General features: G+C 36.0%; 1 protein-coding gene across 1 annotated transcript; it reads left to right on the plus strand.

Moving 5' to 3' along the window:
* Nucleotides 1-668: 668 nt before the first annotated feature.
* CHORDC1 (cysteine and histidine rich domain containing 1) lies at nucleotides 669-24,673 on the plus strand. The gene is made up of 11 exons (XM_047877236.1): nucleotides 669-883; nucleotides 4,472-4,521; nucleotides 7,556-7,612; nucleotides 9,493-9,650; nucleotides 11,692-11,795; nucleotides 12,451-12,509; nucleotides 16,298-16,368; nucleotides 17,318-17,423; nucleotides 19,579-19,698; nucleotides 20,369-20,431; nucleotides 21,111-24,673. Exons 1-11 carry the CDS (start codon nucleotides 820-822, stop codon nucleotides 21,255-21,257), a joined length of 999 nt encoding a protein of 332 aa, XP_047733192.1. The 5' UTR covers nucleotides 669-819; the 3' UTR covers nucleotides 21,258-24,673.
* The last annotated feature ends 508 nt before the right edge of the window (nucleotides 24,674-25,181 follow it).

Consider the following 25,181-nt stretch of genomic DNA (forward strand, 5'->3'; position numbering starts at 1 on the left):
GCTTCGGGATAGAATTAAGTACGGGCACGCTGATCAAATGAAGGCTCACATGAAATAGCAACGATTTTATCCCCTGGGTCTTAGAGCAATAGTGACCACTTCTAGCACTGTATCGGATCAGTACTTTCGGTATTCTGATTTTAGACGCTTTGTATTTTCAAAGTGATTTGACCTCAGTTACCACAATTGATCCCGATGCCTGCGCTTCTCCAGTGCTCCAGAGACCGGGACAACGGACACACAATCACCCAGGGAGAATGGTCCACCAGTCCTCTCGTCGTTTGCCAAGCTTCCACGTTCTAGGCAGAGGACTCGGAAATACTGCAGGGTTCGGCCCCTACTCTGCAGCAGCTAGGGGGCGAACGTAACAATGCCGTGATTGTACTAATCCCAAAAGCAAGGAGCCTGCGGTGCTGGGGCAAACCCGCTGGGCGGCCGCTTGGCGGCACGACAGAGCCGCAGCCAGAGACGAAATCTGGAGCGAGCACGTCAGCCCCTCGGATAGCATCGCTTTCTGCCTTTAGGGTCTCTCCTCCTCAAATACCCGGACGCCAGCTCCCCGCCCCGCCGCCACCCTGCGGAGTCCGACCCACGGCGTCCGGGCTGTTGCCCGGCCTCCCGCCGCTCCCTCCGCCTCCATCTTCTCTGCGCGCCTGCGCGACCGGAAAATTCGCGAAGGTTCCTGAAGCGGAACCGGCCGTTTCCGGAAGCCGGCAGCCGCCCCAGCCGTCAGACCGGTCGTTGCGCCAGTGGGGTTGTAAGCGCATCCTCTTGCTCGTCCCTGTGTTTGAATCCGACCCGTAACGGTGGGGAAAGAAAATGGCCCTGCTGTGCTACAACCGGGGCTGCGGTCAGCGCTTCGACCCCGAGACCAACTCCGACGGTAAGAGGAACGCGCCGCCGGCCTTCCCTCCCGGGTCCACCTCACCCGGGGGGACGCCCTTGGCCCAAGGGCGACCCCGGGGTCCGCCCGCTAGCCGTTGCCGCGCTGCCCCCGTCCGGGTCCCTTTGGGCCGCCCTCTTAGCCCTACTGCCCGTGCGCGGGGCCGCTCGGCAACGGCATCCGACCCTCTCCCTGCAGCCACGCGGACCCACGGACCCACGTTCCCGGCCCCCACGTGTCTCCCGGTGGTCCGCTCGCTCGCGGATTCGCGAGCAATTTAGAACATCTTTATCCCCCCGCCCCCACCCGTGTCTTTGGGGAAGCCAAAGTTAACCCGGTGCTACAGAGCTCGCTTAGCGGTTGGTGTGTGTGTGTGTGTGCGTGCCAGAGATGGGTGGGAGGGTTGGGTTGTGAGCGAGTTATTTTATTTAGTTCAGTTCGCCGTATTAGTCTGTTTTTCCGGAGTTTATTTATGCCAAGTGTTGGCATAAAGTGATTGTTCCTAGGTGTACAGTTAAGGATGTAAAGTGAAAGTTAGTGGCTGGACTAGGTGAACAGCCCATGAATTTGAATTTTGAGTGGCGATTGGGATAAAGTGAGTTGGTTTCTTGACTATTGAGGGAAGTGACACCACTTTGTCAAATTGAACTAGCGGTAATTGCATGTTTTCTGTACCCCAGATGTTGGTCTGTCATTTATATCATCTCATTTAATCTTCAGGACACCCCTGTGAAGTATGTATTATTAGACCTATTTAATAGAGAAGCCGGGTTCAACATGGTAGCAGCATGGTTCCTGCATTATGAAGGGAATTAAAATCGAGGCCTTTGACACTCTTTTCCACCTCTAAGATGTCTGGAGCACTTACTTGGTGCACACGTGAATTGGTGACATACTTTAAAATAAGACTCTTGGCAGGATTCTATGGATAAAGTGGAATCTAGTCTTTCAGTCTTGGTGTAATACTCATGTTAGTGTCATGACAATTTCATGATTTTTTTTAAAAAATGTGTAACGTTTTATTTTTTGAGAGCATGTGAGCGGACAAGGGGCAGACAGAGACGCAGACAAGAATCCAAAGCAGGCTCCAGGCTCTGAGCTGTCAGCATAGAGCTCTATGCGGGGCTCGAAGCCATGAATGAACGATCATGACTTGAACCTAAGTTGGATGCTCAACCGACTGAGCCACCCAGGAGCCCCAGCGTTTTTATGATATTAATACGTTACTCAAAGAGAAAATTGTGAGATTTCAGTGGATGACAAAATCGAGGAAAAAGAGGTTTTAAAATCAGTTGCTGTTGGCAGCATGCATAAAAAGTAAATTATCTTAGTATCTACACATATTCTACTTTAATATTAAATGAAGAGGAAAGACTGATACTTTGTTGAGTGCGACTATAATGTTCCCAAATAAGTAAATATATTTATGGAATGTTATATACGAGCCTGAAATTAAGGGGGAGATAAAGCCATTTTTTGGAAGTCAGCAGTGTGTGTGTGTGTGTGTGTGTGTGTGTGTGATGGTATAATGCCTAAAAAGGAGATGGGAGTGGAGGGGAGTGGGAAAATCAGAGTAGACACTCAAGCATCGTGTGGTCACCAGTACTAAATTCATCAGGGAGCGCCAATAAGGTTGCTGAAAATTTAGCTGCTTTAGCAAAATGGGGCTTAGACCAAGTAAGTTGCTTGATTTAAGTGGAAAGTTAAGAAAATGGAGATAGGAAGTAGAAGATAAGAGCTAATAGCAAACTGTGGAGTTGATTAGGAGAAAGTTTTATAGAATGGGAGAGGTTTGACCTTTGTATTGACAAAAATAAAAAGCCGCCTAAGCTGGTACAAGGCTTTAGTTTGAAACACAAGCTAACTTAATGTTTAAAGGAGACACAGTGTCTTTCACATATTAAACACTTATTCTGTACAAAGCACCACTTCACAGTTTTTTACTTAAGCCATGTATGTAAACTGAACTGGCTGCTAAAGGGCAGAACCAGAATTTGAGCATAGGTCAGACCCAAGACCCAATACTTTCATTTCCTTAACTCTGAACTGCTACTATGTTGTTTTTTACCCATGAAATTTAACTTTGAGCAAAACTGGTAAACCTGGTAAAGGCTAGAGAGGCCAATGACCATCTGCTTGTTGTTTACATTTGAAAGCAGTGATTTTCAAATTGTGTTCCTACTAGGTGTATGGTTAAGACCTGACTCACACCTGCTACCATTCTGCCCAAACTGACCATTATTATGATTAATGCCTCTTAACGTGTTATACGGTATGCATTTTATGCCTCCATCTATATGTTTGGTATTTGAAAATACTCTGTTCTCTCTTTGCTTCTGTTCTTAACTTCATATCCCTCTGCTTATTCATTTCTACTTTGAATCTCCTTTTTCACCCCTTAATTCCACTACTACCCTTAATTAATAAACTATATTGGCTATTAGTGTAGGGGTAGGAGGATTTCTGTAAGTACCAGGAATTAATCACTTTAAGGCAACACCAGGAATCAGAGGCTGTGGGCAATTGAAAGCTAAGCAGACAAGGAAAGGTGGGGCAAAGTAGCCTTATAAGAAAATTGCACAGGTGTGGAGCTGACCTGTTTTTTTCTAAGCTCATGGTTGTGTCTAGTCAGGAAATAATTGTTTATTATTATTATCATCTGATTTTTTAATGTAATACAGTATATTGCCATCTATAGTAAGCCCATTTTCATGAAAGAGTTAGTAGAAATTGATGGTGTAATGGGGAGGGGAGGGAAATACAGAATAACAATCGGTGACAACCCTGAAAATAGACTGTAGAACTTAAAACTTTTTTAAATAAAGTTTGTATCTAGATATTGACACCTGTCTAGGAAAGTTAAATTAGCCATCAGATATTGCTTCAGTTTTTAAAATTTTGAACTTGTCCTTCCAAAATATCTTTTTAGAGAATCTCTTCCGCAGTCTTTATGGATCAGTGCACATAAGCACACTTAAGTTTGATAGCGTTTTTGTAAATAGAATTGGAAGAGGACCGTCAAAATCTTGGAGCTTGAAGTTTTGGTATTAAACAAATTTAACTACAAAGATTAAAGGAATAGAATACAGTTTGTTATAGTTGCACTAGTCTGTATTATTTTTATCTGTAACTATCATACTCTTGAATTAGAATTTTAACTATTACTGTTTAAAAAAAATTTTTTTAACGTTTATTTATTTTTGAGAAACTGAGGGAGACAGAGCATGAGCCAGAGAGGGACAGAAAGAGAGACACACACACACAGAATCTGAAGCAGGCTCTGGGCTCCCGCCTGTCAGCACAGAGCCTGGTGGATCTCAAACCCGGGAACTGTGTGTGTGACCTGAGCTGAACTTTGATGCTTAACCGACTGAGCCACCCAGGCGCCCTGAACTGTTACTGTTTTAATACAATATTATAGTAAGCACTGTGTGCCATGCATCTAACTTGAGCATTTTGTGAATTTTTAAGGAAAAGTATTACCTGCATTTGGAAAAATGATTAAAATGTTAACACCTGAAGAAAATAATGATTTTTCTTCATTATAAAGTTATTTTTTTTTTCCTTTCTTTCTTTGTTTTTGACCAGATGCTTGCACATACCACCCAGGTGTTCCAGTCTTCCATGATGCCTTAAAGGTAAGAACTTGGTATATTTCAGTGTCTTCATATTTGTATATTAAATTTAGAGGTGTAATACTAACTATTTTCTCATCTTTTTTCCTCAGCTCAGCTTGTGACTTTTTGCTTTCTTAATGACCATTTTGGGGTGCTTTAAGCAAGTCTAAAGGCAGAGACAGTACGTGGTGGTCTTAAAGTCTTTCCCAAGTATAAAATTAGGTTATTTTCATCCCAGCTCTCATTTTCTATACCCTTCATTTCTTCACTTTTCAATTTTGAGGGGAAGTGAAAGCAGTTGTACTGAATCTTAGTTTCTCAGTCTGTTGGGCAGCTGCTGTCTAATAAAGAGCAGCTCTGAATTTGAGGGAAGATTCTTAGCAGTAAAGGGTGCCAGTTGCAGGACAGACAGATATCAACTGTTTTCCACCTGTACTTTCTTGATGTTCTGGAGAATTAGATAATAGAATGTTGTTTGATCAGGTTTTTCTTGGTGGGTTTATTGATTTTTTTTTAATTTATGTTAACATGGTACATTTATCTCCATAGATAACGTGTATCTCAAAAGAAAATGTTGCAGTGTGGCTGCCGTGGTTTTAGGTGTTGGTGTACTTTTGTTTTTAGGAACATAAACAGTCTTACGTGTTTAAATATTGTTGATGCCTTTTGAATTTTTTGAAGCTTATTTATTTTGAGGGTAGAGAGAGTGAGCAGAGAACACAAGTGGGGGAGGGGCAGGCAGAGCATCCCAAGCAGGCTCCGCACTCCCAGTGCAGAGCGGGATGTGGCTCCAGCCCAGGAACCGTGAGATCATGACCTGAGCCTAAGTCAAGACTCCCACGCTTGACTGACTGAGCACCCACGCGCCTGAATTTCTAATTATACCTTCCAGGGAGTAGGTGGACACTTTTGGTATTTAACTGTTAGATAGCCGAGTGTAAATAAACATGTAGCAAGTTTATGTCACTCTGGTTAGTTCTAAGAGAGGAAAACAGAATAGGGCAAGTTGAGACCTGAGTCTTCCTTCTTACGTCTTTTTGGCCTCTTTGAAAACTCTTTGGGGATGGAAACTGTGCTTCTGTGGAAATACTTTTGCAGAGGAGTGGGGGTATTTTATGTTTACTGGACTGCTGTTTATTCTGTGTTACTTTTTCTTAGTGTATGTTTTTCTCTTTCTTCTGCTATATTTTTCTATCTCCTAACCATAGACCTACATCACTTCTGTTTTGGGCTTCCTATTTTCTCTCATTTAGTTCATTCGTTTGTGTCCTTAAATGTCATCTTTGTGCCAATGGCTTCTACAAAATATTTCCATTTATGTGTGTCATTTGCTCCTGGAAACCAGTTTTTAAAGTGAACTCTTATTCCAGAAATAGCCTCTCAACTTTGCTGTTCTTTTTTTTTACTACCCAGCTGTTAATCTCCCTGTTGAATTAATCTTAATGATCTCACTTTGAAGTAATTTTGTTTCTCTCCTTCTCAATCCTACTGTTCATAAGAGCTCTATAAACATTTCTTGAAGACCTGAAATCCAAAGACTATTGGATTTCACAGCACAAATACATAACCCAGTGTAATGTCTACTGTTGCCGGTTTATTGGCAAATAAGAAGTTAGAAAGGACATTTTAATATTCAAATTAGAAGTGGCATAGACAAAGAAAAGAGACCATTTCTCTTAAGAAACAACCTTATACTTACATACTTAAATTTATCCTTCATTTTTTTTTACTGGGGACTGTGATAGATCCAAGATTGATATTTGGGAACAGCTTGTCTATTTCATGTATGTATCCTGGTCTCCCCAGAATATCTGCTGTAAGTCTTTGTGCAAGACAATAAAGCTTTTTCTCGTGTAGAATGACTTTTCTGAAGACTGTATTATCAATAGTAATTAAATTCTATATTTCAGCCTTATAGTAGGTTTTCATCTATATTTCAATTCAGAGTAAAAGATAATTTCAAAATAAAGGAAAATTTGAATTGTAGCATATTTAACATTTTCTTTAAAATAATTTTGGGGGTGCCTGGGTGGCTCAGTCAGTTAAGCATCCATCCCTTGATTTTAGCTCTGGTCAAGATCTGTTTGTGGGATCGAGGCCCATGCGTTCAGAGCCTGCAGCACAGAAGCTACTTGGGATATTCTGTGTCTGTCTGTCTCCTCCTCTGCCCCTCCTCTGCTCGCACATGTGTGCTCACTCTCTTTCTCTCAAATAAATAAACTTTAAAAAAAAAAAAATCTTGTAAGTGCATAGTGTGGGAAAAATCACTACCAAATTCTTCATACATTATCTTGAGAAAAGCAGTGAGGCCCAAATGGGTATGTGCAGATCCTAGCCCTTAGTATAATTTGAAACATCCCACGTTTTGAAACTGCTGCATTTTTATTTTCTTATTCTCTGTACTACTTTGGAATTACGGATGACAGCTTAAAGCCATTTTTTGGTAAGCCACTTAGTATTTTGTTTAGAAATCACACACGGCATTAGAATTTCTGTGTATTTATGCTTGTCACTGAAAAGATCATTTAACCTTCAAAGACCTAACAATTCTTAGGCTGCTATGCTAATCAATCTATGGTGTTCTGAAAATAGACTGATTATTGTTGGGAAACAGCTAGTGAGTTCTTTAGAAGCTGAATTGTGATAATCATCTCTGTCTAACTTACCAGATTTTTAAAGTAAAGCACCTCACTTACTCTCCAGATCCTTTAAAATATATGATGTTTTTAGAAATTATAAAGTGTTTCTGTTCTAAAATTCAGTTACTAGTCTTGAAACCAGAAGCAGTTTTTGTTTCCCTATTTTAAGGTGTTTCCTTTTGTGATCATTCAAAACACAAATCACCTCTAACATTGGTTAATTAGGGTTTTTTTTAAATCAAAGACTAAAAATCATTTCACTTGATTAGATGAATCATTTATAACACTTTACAACTGTGAAATCTATCTATGTGCCAGTCACTGTGAGATTCAAGGAGATAAGTGCAAGTAGACCCTTTTAGTGGGTTGTGGTTCCGTGCAAATTCAATTTTAAGTTTTTTTCTCATGTTTCATAGGGTTGGTCTTGCTGTAAGAGAAGAACAACTGATTTTTCTGATTTTTTAAGCATTGCAGTAAGTATTCACTTTTTTCCTAGATTATCTCCTGAGAACATACATACAATGTGAAGCTCCACATTTGAGGAGTCTGATTTTTGGACACCTATTAAGTAGTCTGTTAACTTGCAGACAGAATCTTTCTTTTAAAGTGGAACTCATCTCTCTTGATAGCCTTTAAAATAAGGAATTCGTCTGTTTCAGAAATAAAAGTTTCAAGATACTAATTACCCACATGTCAATTTAGGTTTGTCCTTGGTGTTAGTGGTCTTTAAAGTACGTTAATAAAGAAGTGGTAGGTAACAATTTAAGGCATTTTTAGTGAGGAACAATATATTATTATCAAATCTAACATGTGCCAAGATGTGCCATTTATTTTGTATGCCCTTAAGAAAGAAAACAAAAGCTGTTAATGAAACGACATGCCATTGAAGTTCTGTATGATTTTTAAGGATGTTACAATGCATGTATGACTCCATGGAATGTGAAAAAGGTCACTAGCATTTGTTGACAATTTACCACATGCCAGATTTGACAAATACTCTATTGTTTTACTTAATCCTCTCAAAAAATATCTTAAGTGCCATAATCTCCATTTTACTAGTGAGGAAACTGAGGTTTAAAAAGATTAACTTGCTCAAGGTCCCATGGGTAGTAAGTAGAAAAACAAGTTTATGCTATGGATATACTATAAATAGATAATCATGAAGCATAATTCAAAGGCTTCTTTTAAAATGCATTCAGATGGGGGCGCCTGGGTGGCGCAGTCGGTTAAGCATCCGACTTCAGCCAGGTCACGATCTCGCGGTCCGGGAGTTCGAGCCCCGAGTCAGGCTCTGGGCTGATGGCTCGGAACCTGGAGCCTGTTTCCGATTCTGTGTCTCCCTCTCTCTCTGCCCCTCCCCCGTTCATGCTCTGTCTCTCTCTGTCCCAAAAATAAATAAAAACTTTGGAAAAAAAAAAAATTTAAAATGCATTCAGATGTACATTAACAACTCAGGCAACAATAGATGTTGGTGAGGATGTAGAGAAAGAGAATTGCTTTCGCATTATTGGTGGGAATGCAAGCTGGTGCAGCCACTCTGGAAAACAGTATGGAGGTTCCTCAAAAAATTAAAAATAGAACTACCCTATGACCCAGCAATTGCACTACTAGGCATTTATCCAAGGGATACAGGTGTGCTGTTTCAAAGGGACATATGCACCCCCATGTTTATAGCAGCACTATCATCAATGGCTAAAGTATGGAAAGAGCCCAAATGTCCATCGATGGATGAATGGATAAAGATGATGTGGTATATATATACAATGGAGTATTACTCAGCAATCAAAGAGAATGAAATCTTGCCATTTGCAACTACATGGATGGAACTGGAGGGTATTATGCTAAGTGAAATTAGAGAAAGACAAAAATCATATGACTTCACTCATATGGGGACTTTAAGAGATGAAACAGATGAACATACGGGAAGGGAAACAAAAATAGTATAAAAACAGGGAGGGGGACAAAAGAGAAGAGAGTCCTAAATATGGAGAACAAACTGAGGGTTACGGGAGGGGTAGTGAGAGGGGGGATGGGCTAAATGGATAAGGGGCACTAAGGAATCTACTCCTGAAATCATTGTTGCACTTTATGCTAACTTATTTGGATGTAAATTAAAAAAAAATAAAATAAAAAAACAATTAAAAAATAAAATAAAAAAATAAAACAAGTTAATAAAAAATGCATTCAGATGTAATAATTGCAAATTTGGAGTTCTAGTTTTAGTTTCTTAAAATAAGTCTGTGTAATGAAAGTGGAGAAAGCATACAAGAGATTTTATTAATAAAGAATTGAAAACTAATTTGTCAGGGCATATGAAACCCATGATAAGCTAACTCTCATCTGTCACTAACAGGGCTGTACGAAAGGTAGGCATAATAGTGAGAAACCACCTGAGCCAGTCAAACCTGAAGTCAAGACTACTGAGAAGAAAGAACTTTCTGAATTGAAGCCTAAGTTTCAGGAGCACATCATTCAAGCCCCTAAACCAGTAGAAGCAATAAAAAGGCCAAGGTAAACTTTATGCAGTTTTAATTTTTGTCACAATTAAATAATAGCATTTGATCCTGGTATTTTATGATTTTATATAATATCATTTATAGCTCTTGTGTAGATCACTTTGATGTTCCCTTAAGTATACTTTTCATTTTTTTTCCCCTTTACCTTGAGGACATGTACACAGTAAATTTCCATCACATATGTGTTCACTGTGTCGTCATAATTTTGTCCAGAGCAGAAGAGCCACACATCTTTCTTGTGACTTAACGTGGCTTTTTCACTGTAGTATGGAGAAATTGTTGTATAAAGAACAATTTGTAGTATAAAAGATACATAAAAGTATAAAGAACAAATTGTAGTATAAAGAAATTGTTGTCTGGGAATCGGTTTGGGTTGAAAAAGAACCTAGAGGCCTTCCTATCCATTCTTGTGCTGTTTTCTTGAAGAGCATCTAGGACATTCTTGACAGAAGGATATTTAGTTTCCTTTCAAATAATTCTAGTGAAGAGGAATTTACTTTTATTATTGTAAAGCATTCCATTTTGTTACTAAGTGTGTTTTCTTTCTTAATATTGAGCCAAATCCTGTCTCTTTAATTTGTCCATGCTTTGTCGCTTAGAGCAAGCCTAGTCACTCCTATTTTCAGATGCCTGAAAACTGATGATGTTATTACTTACAAACTTTTTATTTATTTGATTTAGATGCAGATCTGTTAAACTACTTTTAAAATACCTCTTGCTCATTTTGCAGTAGATTACACAAGTCCTTCGTAGTCACCTCATCAGCTAAACTCTGTTGTACATGCTCATACACGTGTGTTGGCTAACGCTGTTACAGCAGGCCTTCTTAATGTTGCACTTGAGTGTTGTTTTAGAACCAAAATATGAGACTCAAAAAACAGATGATTCTGTGGCCTCAAATATGGATCCAGTTGATATTTTTATTCACACCATGGATTTAATGTTTTTCATAATTTTTTTTTCCTGATCTTACATTTAATTTAGGTAAATTTATTTAGAAATTTATAGCATATTGAATAATACTGGACCAAGATAAGAAGACTGAGAGACTTTGTGACAATTATTCATTTAACCAAACTACTTAGAATTATTATTATTCCATCTTCACCTTATTCATAATCATGAGAGAGTTTATCAAATGCCTGGCTGACTGATTTGCCAGTTAAAAAAATTATGAGAAAAAGACAATTTTGGCATGACTCATTCTTAAGTATCACAGTAGTGTCTGCTGTAATTGACAGTATGAGTTAATATTTTCTTTAAATAATGGACTAATTTACTTAAGAGAAATTAAGTATTTTGTCCTAAATTCATTTGGTGATATTGTAGAAATGATGAGAATACAGGATTTTACATACTTTGGTAATACTTCTACATCTTACTTATAATAGTTGTTTTCAATAAGGATGTGGAATGCATAACCTAGCATTTCTATTTTTGTTGTGTTTGTAAATATTCTTAATACTTATTGAATGGCCTTAAATTGTACATACATCACTTAATCGTTATGAAGGGGCACTGTATTGATTTTTAATCCTACTAGAATTGTCTTGTGATAGAATTGTATATGAACATATAGATGTATATACCAGTGTCCACACTAAGTGAATTATCTCCACTGGTAGGAATATGGATTCACTTGGTACATATTTATTGCCTGTTAGGCTTATGCCCAACATTTTGCTTAGGTGTGGAATGTAAAAGTACTTCATGATCCCTTCTTGGCAAACTTGGAATCCTAGTCTTTATTTCCTTCCCATTATGGATACTGATTAATAATTTACTGTGTTGGCAATAGCATGATTATTTGAGACTTAATATTTTAATATCAACTTTCCTTTTAAAATTTAGAAGTGTAGGTACACTATGGCAGTTATTTGTAAAATAGTATTTAATGTGAAAACCCTGATTCATGAGGCATTTGGCTTCTTTTTATAAATAGGCTCTTAGTGTATTTATTTTTAGTAAAAAAAAAAAATAATAATAATAATGTTTTGGTACATCACTAATGGTAATAAAGTTCAAAAATTCTCCAGCCCAGATGAACCAATGACAAACTTGGAATTAAAAATATCTGCCTCCCTAAAACAAGCACTTGATAAACTTAAACTGTCATCAGGGAATGAAGAAAATAAAAAAGGTAAGATTTTATTTTATAATTTTTTTTTCTGTACAATTAACCAGTTATCTAGAAGATAAAAGAGACAGTGTAGTTCACTGAATATAAATATGAAAGAAAAGGTAACATATTGTAGTAAAGAATTTATTTTGCTTTCTAAATACCAGTAATACCTCAGAATGAATTGGTTTATTCCATAATGTCTGTATTAAAATGAAAAATTTAATTAAAAATTTGTTTCTTCCATGATTCATCACTTTTTTAACAGTTAAATTTATTTTATAATTGTACATGTTTCATTGGGCATGATATAAAATATATTCAATTTTTTCTGACCTACACTCCATACCACGGCAGAAAGTAGTACCTTTTTCATGATTTCCCTTTCACAAGGTCAAGATGTTGGATGTCGTATTGCGGTATAGGATAGAAGCGTGTCATGTATTATTTGTGGACATAGGCAAAACGTAATCACAATAGTTGATTTCTTCTTAGTTTTTTAAATATAATTACCTGAAAGGTCACCTAGAAAATAACTTAAAATTGTCATAAAATAAGTGTTTTTTAAATTTAGATTATTTTTTCAAATACTTATTTTATGAAAGAGGTTACTTAAGAATAACGCCAAAGTATCTATCTTAATGTTTCTAATTTGATTTTCTTTTTTTTGTTTTAGAAGAGGACAGTGATGAAATTAAGATTGGGACCTCATGTAAAAATGGAGGGTGTTCAAAGGTATATATTGTAAAATTTGTGTTGGGTCATGAAAGAAAAATTTCAATTTTCAAAGAAGAGAGTGCAGTTTACTGATTGAACAAACTTTTGGGTGCCTGTTATGTGTTGGTCAGTGTGCTTGGGCTAGGGCTGTGAACACGGCTAAGAGACTCTGTCTCTGACAAAAACCATATCTGATAGACTCATGGGAATAAGTCATTCTGATGCAGTCAGCATTTACTGAGCACAGTAAATGTGCCAGACATTGTTTTAGGGGCTAGAAATACAGTATTAAGTGAAGCAAAAATTTCTCCTGTTGTGGAGGTTATACTGTAATTTAGGGAGAAGGGTAACATGGTAACATGTAGGTAATTACATACGAATTTAGATAGATATGAAGAAAATACAGTGGACAAGGCAAGTAAAGGTATTAAATAAGGCTATTAGGAAAATCCTTTTGGAAGTGACACTAAATCAGAAATCTAAATAATGTAGCAGGTGAGTTATATAAACCTTGAAATTGATATGGGAGCAGTATATGTAGAGCTTTTAAAGCTTGGCTATTCAAGGAATTATGAGAAAGGTCAGTGGGACTTGGTCAGTGGTGTGAAAGGTAGGAGTAAGCGAGGTAGGCAAGATTATGGCAGTTTTTTTAGGGCATAATGATGGGTTTGGGCTTTTTTCTTCTTCTTTTCTTTTTAAGCATACTGGGAAGCCATTGTCTATTTTAAGGAGGAATTTTAAAAAGATCTCTTTGGCTGATACGTGGCAAATATATTGGCGTAATAGAGGAATTGGCAGAAGGAAAACCAGCTAGGATGCATTTATAGAAGACCAGGCAGTGGGAGTGGAGAGTATTTTTTAGAAGTAGTTAAATGTGGGATGTACTCAAACATCCCAGTGAGAATTTTCCCCACCCCTCTATGTAAAATTATGTGCCCTCCAGCATCTTCACTCTCACTGCCCTTTTGTCTCCAGGGCACTAATGACCTTATAACATGCTACTTTTTTTGCATATGTATTTTACTTCTGATCTATCCCAACTGACTTTCCCTTCCCTTCTCCTCTCATGTAAGGTTTATGAGAAAAGAATTTTGTTGTTGTTCTTTGCTGTATCTTGAATGCTTAGAACAGTGCCTGCCTGGTTCATGACAAATCACGCAGAATGAATACTATTTCAGAGTATTAGCAGGAATTGCTAATGAACTTTAAGTGAGGGGGACCTCGAGCTCCAGCAGCTAGGTGACTGGTGACACCATTAACCAAGAAGGAGAAAACATGATTAGGGGAGCAGGTTTGTAATTTTCCCTCATGTTAAGTTGGAGATCACCTTGCTTATTTAGGGATGGAAATGGAAATGTATTGACATACATGTAGGGTAGAAGTAGTAGATAAAAAAGAGTGAGTACTGGGGTGGGGGAGAGACAGTGGAAGTGGTAGGATAACTGCAGTAAGATGAGAGAGAAAACATCTCAGTTGAATTTTCAAGAATGAGTGCCAGTCCTGTAAATGGACAAAAGGGAAAGTGTGTCTCAAGCAGAGGTGATAGCAGTTTCAGGAAACAATAAACAGTTAATAATCATGGTACAAAATTTGTTGGTGTGTTGAGGTTAAAAGAGACAGAGAGGCCAGAACTTTAAGGGCATTTACAGTTTTACCATGCCCACAAGTGAGATCTTCTTGTAAGTTACAGAGGCCATTAAAGAAACTTTCGACCTTTTTCACTGAAAAAATAACATTAAAAAGTAAGTAAGTTCATAGCTTGAGGGATTTTCACAAAACCGAGCCCCTCAGTATATCTTTTCCCAGCTATTATTTTCTCCCAAAAGTAACCACATTTTTCTATCAGTATAGTTTTGCCTATTTTTGAGCCTAATGTGAATAGAATTACAGACAAGGTGCTCTTGTGCCTGTCTTCCTTTGCTTCATGAAATGTATGTTAGACTTCTCTTTGTTGGCATATAGCTGTGGTTTGTTCATTTTCATTGTTTTAAAATACGCTGTCGTGTGAATGTGCCATTCAGCTTACCCTTTCTTTTGTCCTTTACATTTTTTGACTAATGCTACTATGAATATTTTTGTGCCTGACTTTGGAACACGTGTGTACATTTCTGTTAGATATATGACTAGAAAAGGAATTCCCTGATCATAGGGTATGTATATGTTCAGTTTTGACAGATATTTCCTCATAGTTTTCCAAGATAGTTGTATTTCCACACCTGCCGCAGTAGATGAAGCTGATTGCATTTGTTCTGCATCTTAGGAACGCTTTGTAATATCAGTCTTATATTTTAGCCATTCTGGTTAGTGTGTAGTGTTCCCATTGTGATTTTAATTTGCAGTTTCCCGATAATGACGTTGAGTTCCTTTTTGTTTGTTAATTGGTCACTTGGATATCCTCTTTTGTGAAATGTCTGAAATCTTATACCTATTTTTCTTTCTGTTAGTTGGCTTCGTCTTACTGATGTTAGGAATTCTTTTTTTTCATTCAGAAGTCCTTTGTTGGAGAGGGACACTATACATTTTCATGATCTTAATAATGGCTTTTGATAAAAAATCTTTTTAATTTTAATGAAATGCAATTTGTCCATTATTTTTGACTAGCACTTTTTGCGTTGTTTTTAAGAAATCTACTTACTTTAAAGCCATGAATATTTCCTCATATGTAGAGGCGCATTTAAATGTACAAACCACCTGGAACTGATAACTGTGCAAGGTATGAGGTAGATGACTGCAGATAAGAGAGTGATTCATGTTTTAATTAGATAGTAAATGAATTAGAACCTGTTAGTGTAGTCTCATTGCCTAAGATCTGGTAGTGATCATGAGGAAGGTTAGCAAATTAAACTGATAGGTATTTTCAGGCTAAATTGATAGGATTTTGTGATAGAAAACATGGATGGAAGGAGAGGTTGGTTTTTTTTGTTGGTTTTTTTTGTTGTTTTTTTTTGTTTTTTGCTGCTTTGGGAGACTGAATGGATATGGTGCCATGAAATAAGGTGGGAAAAAGAGTAGGAGTTGGGAGTAGCGGGGAGGAAATGAAGGGGCAATAGTGGTAAGTTCAGAATCTAACATACTGTTTTATGTGCTTATGGAATATCTTTAGGAGATGTGCATTTTGTCAACCCAGTACTTTGGATTTACAAAAAGTAAATATACAGAATTTTATTTTCTGTACTTGTAGGTAGTTGCTATAAATACCAACGTAGAAAATATACTACTGGCTGCATCTGTGTTTTATTAACATAACTTTTTGTGAATTCATCTGTAGGGCCTTCACCTACAGCAGCAGTGGGGCCCGGATCTTCCAGACAAACCCTGGATATATTTATAGGTCTGCAGCTCATTTTACCCTTCCTAGGGATAAGAAATCAGCAAAACTCCTAGACCTTCCAGAATTGCTTATTAAGTCGTAATGTCCACACAGAGTTTCCTATACACATAAATCATGCCTTAACTATATTTCTGTTGGGAATACTAATTCCTTGGTTTCAGTATTGTTCTATAAACTTAAATACCTGAATATGCTTGAATGTGACCTCATACCTGAAAGTCTGAGAGCATCTTAATGTATCCCATTGCCTACTTTTTATTTGCCTTTTTCACAGGGAACTAAAACTTAACTATAGCCAAAAAGGAATTATTTTCCATTCCTTATTGGAATGGCCTGGGGTGAATTTATGAATGTTCTAGGTAATTGTTATTTCTTGAGCATTTTCATAGTTCTTAGAGGTCACCAGTACTACAAATGTTGATGAAACATAACATTGAGATACGAAGCTAATTTCTTCTTCTTTTTTCTCTTTTAGACATATCAAGGTCTGCAGAGTCTAGATGAAGTCTGTGTATATCATTCTGGAGTACCTATTTTTCATGAAGGGTAACTTAATACATGACTAATTAAAACTTTATGGTAGAGGTTAGAAAAGTTAATATGCCTGTAAGCATTATTTGCCGTGCAGCATTATCAGGTTTTTTATTTACATTGTCAACATCTTTAGAGTCACCTAGAATGTGGATTTTGTCTTTTTACACTTAAGAAAACTGAAACAATATTACAGTAAGTGGCCATTGTGATCCAAACATCATGTTATTCCTTATTTCCTTACTTTTCAGTGGGATACTCTATTTGGGCTGAATAGTGTTTAGTTTGAATAACTGTTCTGTGCACTACAGGACTCTGAGAATTTTGGCTCTGTGCCACAAAGACACTGGCATTGTGGCATCCAAGAAACCTCACACTTTCCATAGCCCTCAATTGAGATCTAGCTCCCCTTCTGTATTATGCTGAAGTTTATAGACATGCAGTACTGTGTTAAAGTCTTCCACTCTTTTTCCATATTCTGCAAGACTCAAACCCAAAGCTTTACTGTAATTTTTATCTTTCTAGTCTCAAGTAAATAATAGTGGGTATCACCTACTTTAGGACTGACCATCACAGGTTGTGTAAATGTTAGTTTTTAGTTTGTTTGCATATTTTCACTTTCCTGGTTTATTAAAATGGGATTTAAAATCTTTGGTTATACCACTTTTTGGTAGCTCCATGAGGAAACTGGAATGTGAACAATTAGTGAAAAGCAGGTTTGGAATTTTCTGGTGGTTTTAAGCATCTTTAGTCAGGAGCTCCAAAATTGCTACAATAAATGGCATTCTGGTTTTAAAATGATTAGTCTTCTGATAGTTTTAACTGTTTAGTACCTTAAACACTTTGTTAGAATACTAAACTTGCACATTTACTTATCTTTTAAATTCACACTGTTGCTGTACTACTTCTAGACTTAAGTAGCTGTAAGATTTTATTTCTGAAGTTTTTCTATGGTAATTTAAAGGATGAAATACTGGAGCTGTTGTAGAAGAAAAACTTCGGATTTCAATACATTCTTAGCCCAGGAGGGCTGTACAACAGGGAAACACGTGTGGACTAAGAAGGATGCTGTAAGTAGCCTTTTCAAAATAACACATTGGGGTGTATTCATCTGAGTCATTTTAAAAAGGTTAAAAATTATCCTGTCTTCAGATGTAAAAGAAAGTTTTTCTGTCTCATACAGTAAAGATTTCATATTCCTGAAAATTAGAGTTAATCTGAGTCAAGCGCCCAGAGCACCGCCCTTTGATCAAAGTAGCCATTATGTACAATGACACAAGCGTGCCAGTTTTTGTGAAATTTTAAAGCCTGCCAAAATTGAAGAATGTGTTTCTGTAATTCCATAGCCTGCTCCCACTTTTTGCTTTTCAAAAATCACTTTTGAGTTCATTTGAGTTACTGATCACTTAGACTTCTGATTCCCTTTTGGCCACTTTAAACTTCATTCAGCTATTTACAATGCAAAAACACTCCATCTAGTGGCCAAAGAGGAGGATGGCAAACTTGTTGGAATTGTCTTGAATGCCTCTGCTTGCTACAAGGTAATTTATCACAACAACAAAAAAAGCATTAGTTCCTACTTCCCTAGATAACTTTATTAAAAGATTTAGGTTGTGCAAATTAAGTGTCTAAATCCCATTAAATTATAAGCAAGCAAACAATTTATTGCTCAGTAAGTATGTGTTGGCTGCTGTAATGTATTTTATAATGTATTAAATTAGTTTTATATGTTGTATTGGCACTAACAACCCCACTAACCCAATCAGCCTTTTCATTATATGTGTCCTTTAACTTACAAAAAAATTGTAAATTTTCAGAATGTTTTAGGGATTTATTCATTCTCCATTTGAATATTCTGTAGTTTCTGATTTTTTTTTTTTTTTGTAGTTTCTGATTTTTAATAACATATGCTTTGGAAGTGCAAATATATCCTTCAGGTTATAATGATTCGTCTGCCACAAAACTTCCAGGGATATTTTATTAGCAGAAAGACTTAAGTAAAGTCTCTCTGTACTTTCCCCAAGGACCTAAATTTTAAAAGTTTTAGCTTGAAAACATAGAATGTTTTCTGTTATACGTAGAAGTTTTCATAATATAACCCTTGATGAAATAATGTTTTTGTTATTTTTTCATGCACACAGTTATCAAGTATTAAGTTGGTATAAGCTGTAGCTTAGGGCACAAAATGTAAGCGCTATAAGTACTTTAAATTCAGTTAGCATAATTGTACCAAAACGTAAATACTATTTTTTCAACAGTAGTGTCTCATGGTTTCCTGCATTATGTGGCTATGCTGCTCTCATTTATAAAACAAATTACAGGGGCGCCTGGGTGGCACAGTCGGTTAAGCGTCCGACTTCAGCCAGGTCACGATCTCGCGGTCCGTGGGTTCGAGCCCCGCATCGGGCTCTGGGCTGGTGGCTCAGAGCCTGGAGCCTGTTTCCGATTCTGTGTCTCCCTCTCTCTCTGCCCCTCCCCCGTTCATGCTCTGTCTCTCTCTGTCCCAAAAATAAATAAACGTTGAAAAAAAAAAAAAAATTTAAAACAAATTACAATTTGTCTCTTTTTAAAATAGTCATTGATAAAGCACAGTGTTCTACTGGTAGGTAATAGTTATTTCCATAATAATAACCAAAACATTACTTTCACAAATCCCCACTTTTTTCTGCATGTTATTATGGGAGGAAAATAATTATTTGAAACAAGTAGCGGACAGTTGTAAGTAGTCAATTAGTTCCACTTGTAGAAATTGGAAATTTCAATTTGTAGTCAGATTCCAATTTATAGAAAATAAATGGAAGGCTTTTATGCATGAGGTTAAGATGTCTGGATTATTTCATTAAGCAAATGGTTTATTTTAGTCTTTGGAGAACGTTTTTATGACTGCTTAGTGGATTTCAGAAATGTTAAACTTGGATAAAGTTTAGTAGGAATTCTTAAGTTGTCTTTTTCAATGTATGTTAATGCTATGGTTCCAAAAGAAAAAAAAAAAACAAAAGGGAAGAATAAGCATGTTCTCCAGCCGTAAAACTATAAAGATTCTTTGTATTGTGATAGATTTTATTGTTTAAGCTTTTGGGTGAGAACTTTAGAAGTTGCTTGCCCTTAAAAACACTAAGGGCTCAGTTGCACATAGTTATTTTTTCTCAGTTGTTTGGTCAGATTACTCATTTTTAGAGGTCATATGGCACTTAATAAATTCATAAGGTTTTTCTTATATTACAGGGGAAAAAAGTCGTTCCATGTAGACATGACTGGCATCAGACTGGAGGTGAAGTCACCATTTCAGTATATGCTAAAAATTCACTCCCAGAACTTAGCCAAGTAGTAGCAAATAGTACATTGGTAAGTATACGAAATAATTTTGAGTAAAAATTGTCTCATATATTACTCTTTATTTTCATGTATCATCAAATCCATTATATATATTGTTGATTTTAAAACTTTTTAAATCTTTTCCATTTGAAAAAAGTTTGAAATTACTGTCAAACTATTTTAAATGAAAATTTCTGCGTAATAGAATTAGTTCTGAAACATTCTGAAAGTACTGTAGTACTTCAAGATTTATCAAATAATATAGTACCTAGTTTTTAATATGAAACTTTAAGTTAATTTTTCTTTTCTGTGAATGGTTTCCTCAAATTTAAGAAAAAAATAACAATATTGGCAGTTTCTTAAATACCTTAACTGATTTATATCAACTGGCACCTGGGTGGCTCAGTCGGTTAAGCATCCGACTTCGGCTCAGGTCATGATCTTGCGGTTTGTGAGTTTGATCCCCATGTCAGGCTCCATGCTAACAGCTCAGAGCCTGGAGCCTGCTTCAGATTCTGTGTCTCCCCCCTCTCTCTGCCCCTTCCATGTTCATTCTCTGTCTCTATCTTCAATAATAAATAAACATTAAAAAATTTTTTTTTAAGTGATTTATATCAGTATGTTACTTTTATAATCATTGCTTTAGATCCTGTTCCTTCAACTTGGATTTGATCAGTTATTTAACTTTATTATTTTTCAGTTAAATGTGCATATTGTATTTGAAGGAGAGAAAGAATTTCATCAAAATGTGAAATTATGGGGTGTAAGTATTAATGAATCCAGATTTTTTTTTTTTAATACTTTAAAATACCCATTGGTGCAGTAAAAAGGCAGTACTTTGGAAATCGGTGTAAAGTAGGTGTATAACTTACCATTCATTCTTACTAAAAAGTTTCAATCTAAGTATATAAATGCCCTTAGAAGCTTGGAGTTTTGATTGTTAACATAGACAGGACCACTGCTTTCCTCTAAGACTTAAAAAGAACACATCCAGTAAAGAAGATATGGTATATATACATATATATACAATGGAGTATTACTGGGCCATCAAAAGGAATGAAATCTTGCCATTTGCAGCTACGTGTATGGAACTAAAAGGTATTATGCTAAGCGAAATTAGAGAAAGACAAATATCATATGACTTCACTCATATGAGGACTTTAAGATACAAAACAGATGAACATAAGGGAAGGGAAGCAAAAATAATATAAAAGCAAGGAAGGGGACAAAACATAAGAGAGTCTTAAATACGGGAGAACAGAGTTACTGGAGGGATTGTGGGGGAGGGGGGATGGGCTAAATGGGTAAGGGGCACTAAGGAATCTACTCCTGAAATCATTGTTGCACTATATGCTAACTAACTTGGATGTAAATTAAAAAAAATAAATTTAAAACAAAACAAAACATCCAGGCTTACCATAGCTGTCTCTGCTCTGTCGCAGGTGATTGATGTAACACGAAGTTATGTAACTATGACTGCAACAAAGATTGAGATCACCATGAGAAAAGCTGAGCCTATGCAGTGGGCAAGCCTTGAACTGCCTGCAACCAAAAAGCAGGAAGAACAAAAAGAAGATTCAACAGAATGAGTTGACGGGGGAAAAAATGATTGCCTATTTCAGAATTCTTAGTATGTGGTAAAATGTTGGCTTGCTGCTGTAATCTTTGTTGTTGCTGTTGTTGTCGTCATTGTTGTTGAGTCTGGCATTTCAGGGTCAACGGTAGGTTCTTAAAAGCCAAAGTCAGGTTATCATTTTGTGCCTCCCATCTTTTTGAGTTACCTAAGGTTGATTATTCGTTTCTCCTCACTTGATAGAACTGTAGTTGTGTCCTGTACTTGAAAAGCTAGAAAACAGCAGTTTCAGTATTTCTTGGTATGATATTATGTTTAGCAGACAAGTGTAAAGGAACATTTGTTTGGTTCACATCTGTTCCTATTATCCCATAATTAGTAAAGCCAAGATGGAATATCCGATTTTTAATTAGTTTTTTCCATGAGTTTGTGTTCCTATAATACTTGAAAATCTTTAAGGAAGACATGAAGCTCTGCATTGCCTTCTCGGGAAGGTTACTTGCTTTAGAAGGATTAATTCTGAGGTAGTGTAGTTTTACTAGTTAAAGAGGACATATATACATTGATTAACAAATTGGAATTTGTTTGCAACTAATTAAAACATCATATCAGTACCTTTATTACTTGCTAAGCCTATGATATAAATGTATCAGAAACATTATAAATAAGAGTAGAGAGGTATCAATTTGGTTAAAATTTGCTGTTAAGACCAAGCAATAATGTTAACCATTTCTTTTCTGATTTTTGTATAAGGTCTTTGTATGGTGTTATGACTAAATTGTACTTGATTTGTAGCCTACACCCTCTTAAAATCTTTAATTAGTTACATGTAAAGAGAAATATATCTATAATTTTCCACCTCTGAAGGAAAACTGTATCTATAAAACTGTAGACTTAAAGGCTTATGGAAATACATTAGAGTATCAAAAAACTAAATATTTAAGCTTTGCTTTATGAGAAATACCTATTACATGTTAACTAAAGTAGCTTAATTCTTTTGGAGTTTTTTTAGGCTTTCATAAACAGCTTGACAATTCTAGGTGATACGATGTTGATTATATATTATACTTCATTAGATACAGGTATCACGGACTTAGATTGTTTATGCCAATTGAACCCATTAAAGGATAATTTACTTTTTGAGGCAGTGCAGAGTTCACCAAGAAAACTAAAATTAAGAAATGTTATGAAGGCCAGAACTTTGGCACAGTTTAAGCATTTTGGGTGTGAATTATGCTTATGTAGATTAAAATGATTATTTCCCAATCCCCTTGAGTGTTTTTCTTTTGTTCTTACAAAGAAAAATTTACAAAAGTACCGTTTTTGAAGTATAGGTTAATAGAGGGTTAGGATATCTTACTCCACTACCCTTAGCAAATAACTACTGAAGGTGGTTATATAATTACTGAATGATTTAGCACTGTTACAAATAAAGATGAAAAATCTGGCAACCAGGCTTTCATGACACATGGTATTAATGAAATACCATGGCCAGAAATTTTTGGCAGTACAGTTGGGACAAAAATAGAGCATATACAACTTGGGGTTGTATTTAAATTTTTAAAAATTATCTTTTGTAATTTTGGAACTTGGGTTTATTTGAAGACATGAAATCTTATTTATTAAAGGGAAAGGTTGATACTTGATTTGACTTGAGATAATGATTAATATACCTTTGTTAATGTTTTCTTCTTGAGGCTATTTTTCCCTAAACGATATCTTAATATGTTACATGCAATTGAGCTATTATTCAAAGCAAGTGGATTAGTCACCCAAGAGTTAGTTACAGAGTACTGACACTGTGTGTGTGTGTGTGTGTGTGTGTGTGTGTGTGTGTGTGTGAGAGTGAGAGAGAGAGAGAGAGAGAGAGAGAGAGAGAGAATAGTCTGGTTACATTAGTGACCATTCTATTTCCTTTCTTATTCGTATGAACATCTGATTTGTTACCCAAATAAAAATCTAAATGATATTTTTATCTTAGACTCATACATAAAGGGACACAGTTATAATTAAGTAGAATATGTTTTATCTGTCAAAAAATTTTATTGAGTTTATTTGTTTCTCTGGAAATATACTTTATCTTTCTCAGCATTCAAAAAATTAGCAAAGCAGTCAAAACTAACTTTATTATGCACTTGGTAACTAACAGTTAAACTCAACATGGGAGATAGTACTATTTTTCTTACTTAGCACATTTGCTAGTATAGAGATAGTAAGTTACTAAGAGTTGAGCTTTTATTTTTTTTTAACTTCTTGAAAATAATTTTAGATTTATAGAAGAATTGCAAAAAAAGTATTTATATAAGTCTTTATACCCTATATTAAGCTTCCCCTTATATTAAAATCTTACGTGACCATAGAACTTGTACAAAACTAAGAATTAACCTTGGTACAATGCTATTACTTAAAGTAGAACATTGATTTTGACCGTCTTTTATTTAGTGGAACACTTGAAAGGGTAGTTCTTAAAACCTATCCTAGTTTGTTTTGTGATCATTTTAGCCAGTAATTTATAAACCATTGTAAATATAAGTTGAAATCCTCTTACCATAGAGAAATGTTTATATAGGTCAGCTATGTAATTTCTTGTTGTACCTGTATACTGGCAAAGACTAATGATCAGTTTTACTATAATTTTATCCTAGAGTTGTTTTGTTTTTTTTTTTTTCCTGGAGATTTTCATTCTTATAACTTGGTTTTTTAGATAATTCTTTAACCATCTAAGGGTGAAGAGAATCTTAAAGAGTTCTTGCAAATATTTTAAGATGACTTTGGGTTATTGCTCTCACCCATTGCTTTTTAAAAAAGAAGTCAGCCATTCCACAACCCAAAAAGGCATACATGCATACACCCACAGTAAATTTTTAAAAGCTCATTAAGGAGTGCTGGTATCCGTTTAGGGCATTTGGGTATGTACTCTAACTTTCTTTTTAACAGCAATGTATTTTTAAGTTGTCAACATAAACAGAGTTTGGTTCATTTCATAGCAAGTTATTTTGATCTGGCATTTATATTTGGTATTTTTATTCTTTGCCTTTATCATAGTTCTATGGCGTCAGTTCTGAAATGGAAGCTTAGTCTGTTTCTAGGTTTTGTTAATAGGGTTTCCCTTCATTTATTTTCATTGTTGGGTAAATAGGAAGTTGAATTTTTTTTTTTTTAAACCTGTTTCCTTACTGCTTAAGTATTTTACAACTTACGGAGTTGTTGCATGATTTGCCTTTTTTAATGTAGGTATAGATGCCTGGGGCTCTGTATAGGTGGTATTATCTCTAAAGTACTGAGCTTCCTGTGTTTTTCTTCTGCATAGTTATTTTTCTTTAATTTTTTTTAATGTTTATTTTTGAAAGAGATACAGAGTGCGAGTGGGGAGGGGTAGAGAGAGGGAGACACAGAATCTGAAGCAGGCTCCAGGCTCCGAGTTATCAGCACAGAGCCCGACGAGGGGCTCCAACTCAGGAACCCTGAGATCATGTCCTGAGCCAAAGTCAGACGCTTAACCGACTGAGCCACCCAGTTGCCTTGTTATTTTTGGTTTTTAAGTTTTTACATAGTTCTCAGTTGTGAAGAATTCTTTCAAGAACAGTTTCTCTAAAGAGCATATTTTAATTAAATGCTAATTAATGACTTTTCTTAGTTTTTCAATTTAGTAGACCACTTTTAATGTCCATTAAAGTGAAATAAAACTTCCACCCTTAAACGTGTTTGTTAATTAGAAATTGTGTCAAAATAATTTGATTTCCATTTCTTCTTGACAAAGCAGGTATACTGTCCAAATGATTGAATTGTTAAATTATCTTTAAGACTTTCTTAATTGAAGTAAGAGGACTATGAAGCCTGGAAGACGGGAACATCCCTGAACCTGTAGTACTTTCCTGTCGTCCCCCAAAAATGAGACTAGATGAGTGTAGTAGTATTAATGTTTTTAAAACACTTGATC

This window comes from Prionailurus viverrinus, chromosome D1, assembly GCF_022837055.1.
Source record: "Prionailurus viverrinus isolate Anna chromosome D1, UM_Priviv_1.0, whole genome shotgun sequence".
NCBI classification, from domain to species: Eukaryota; Metazoa; Chordata; class Mammalia; order Carnivora; family Felidae; genus Prionailurus; species Prionailurus viverrinus.

Coding starts and splice junctions, on each gene's coding strand:
- CHORDC1 (XM_047877236.1), top strand. CDS start 820: ATGGCCCTGCTGTGCTACAACCGGGGCTGCGGTCAGCGCTTCGACCCC. Junction 884..4,471: donor CCCCGAGACCAACTCCGACG/GTAAGAGGAACG, acceptor GTTTTTGACCAG/ATGCTTGCACATACCACCCA. Junction 11,796..12,450: donor GAATGAAGAAAATAAAAAAG/GTAAGATTTTAT, acceptor TTTTTGTTTTAG/AAGAGGACAGTGATGAAATT.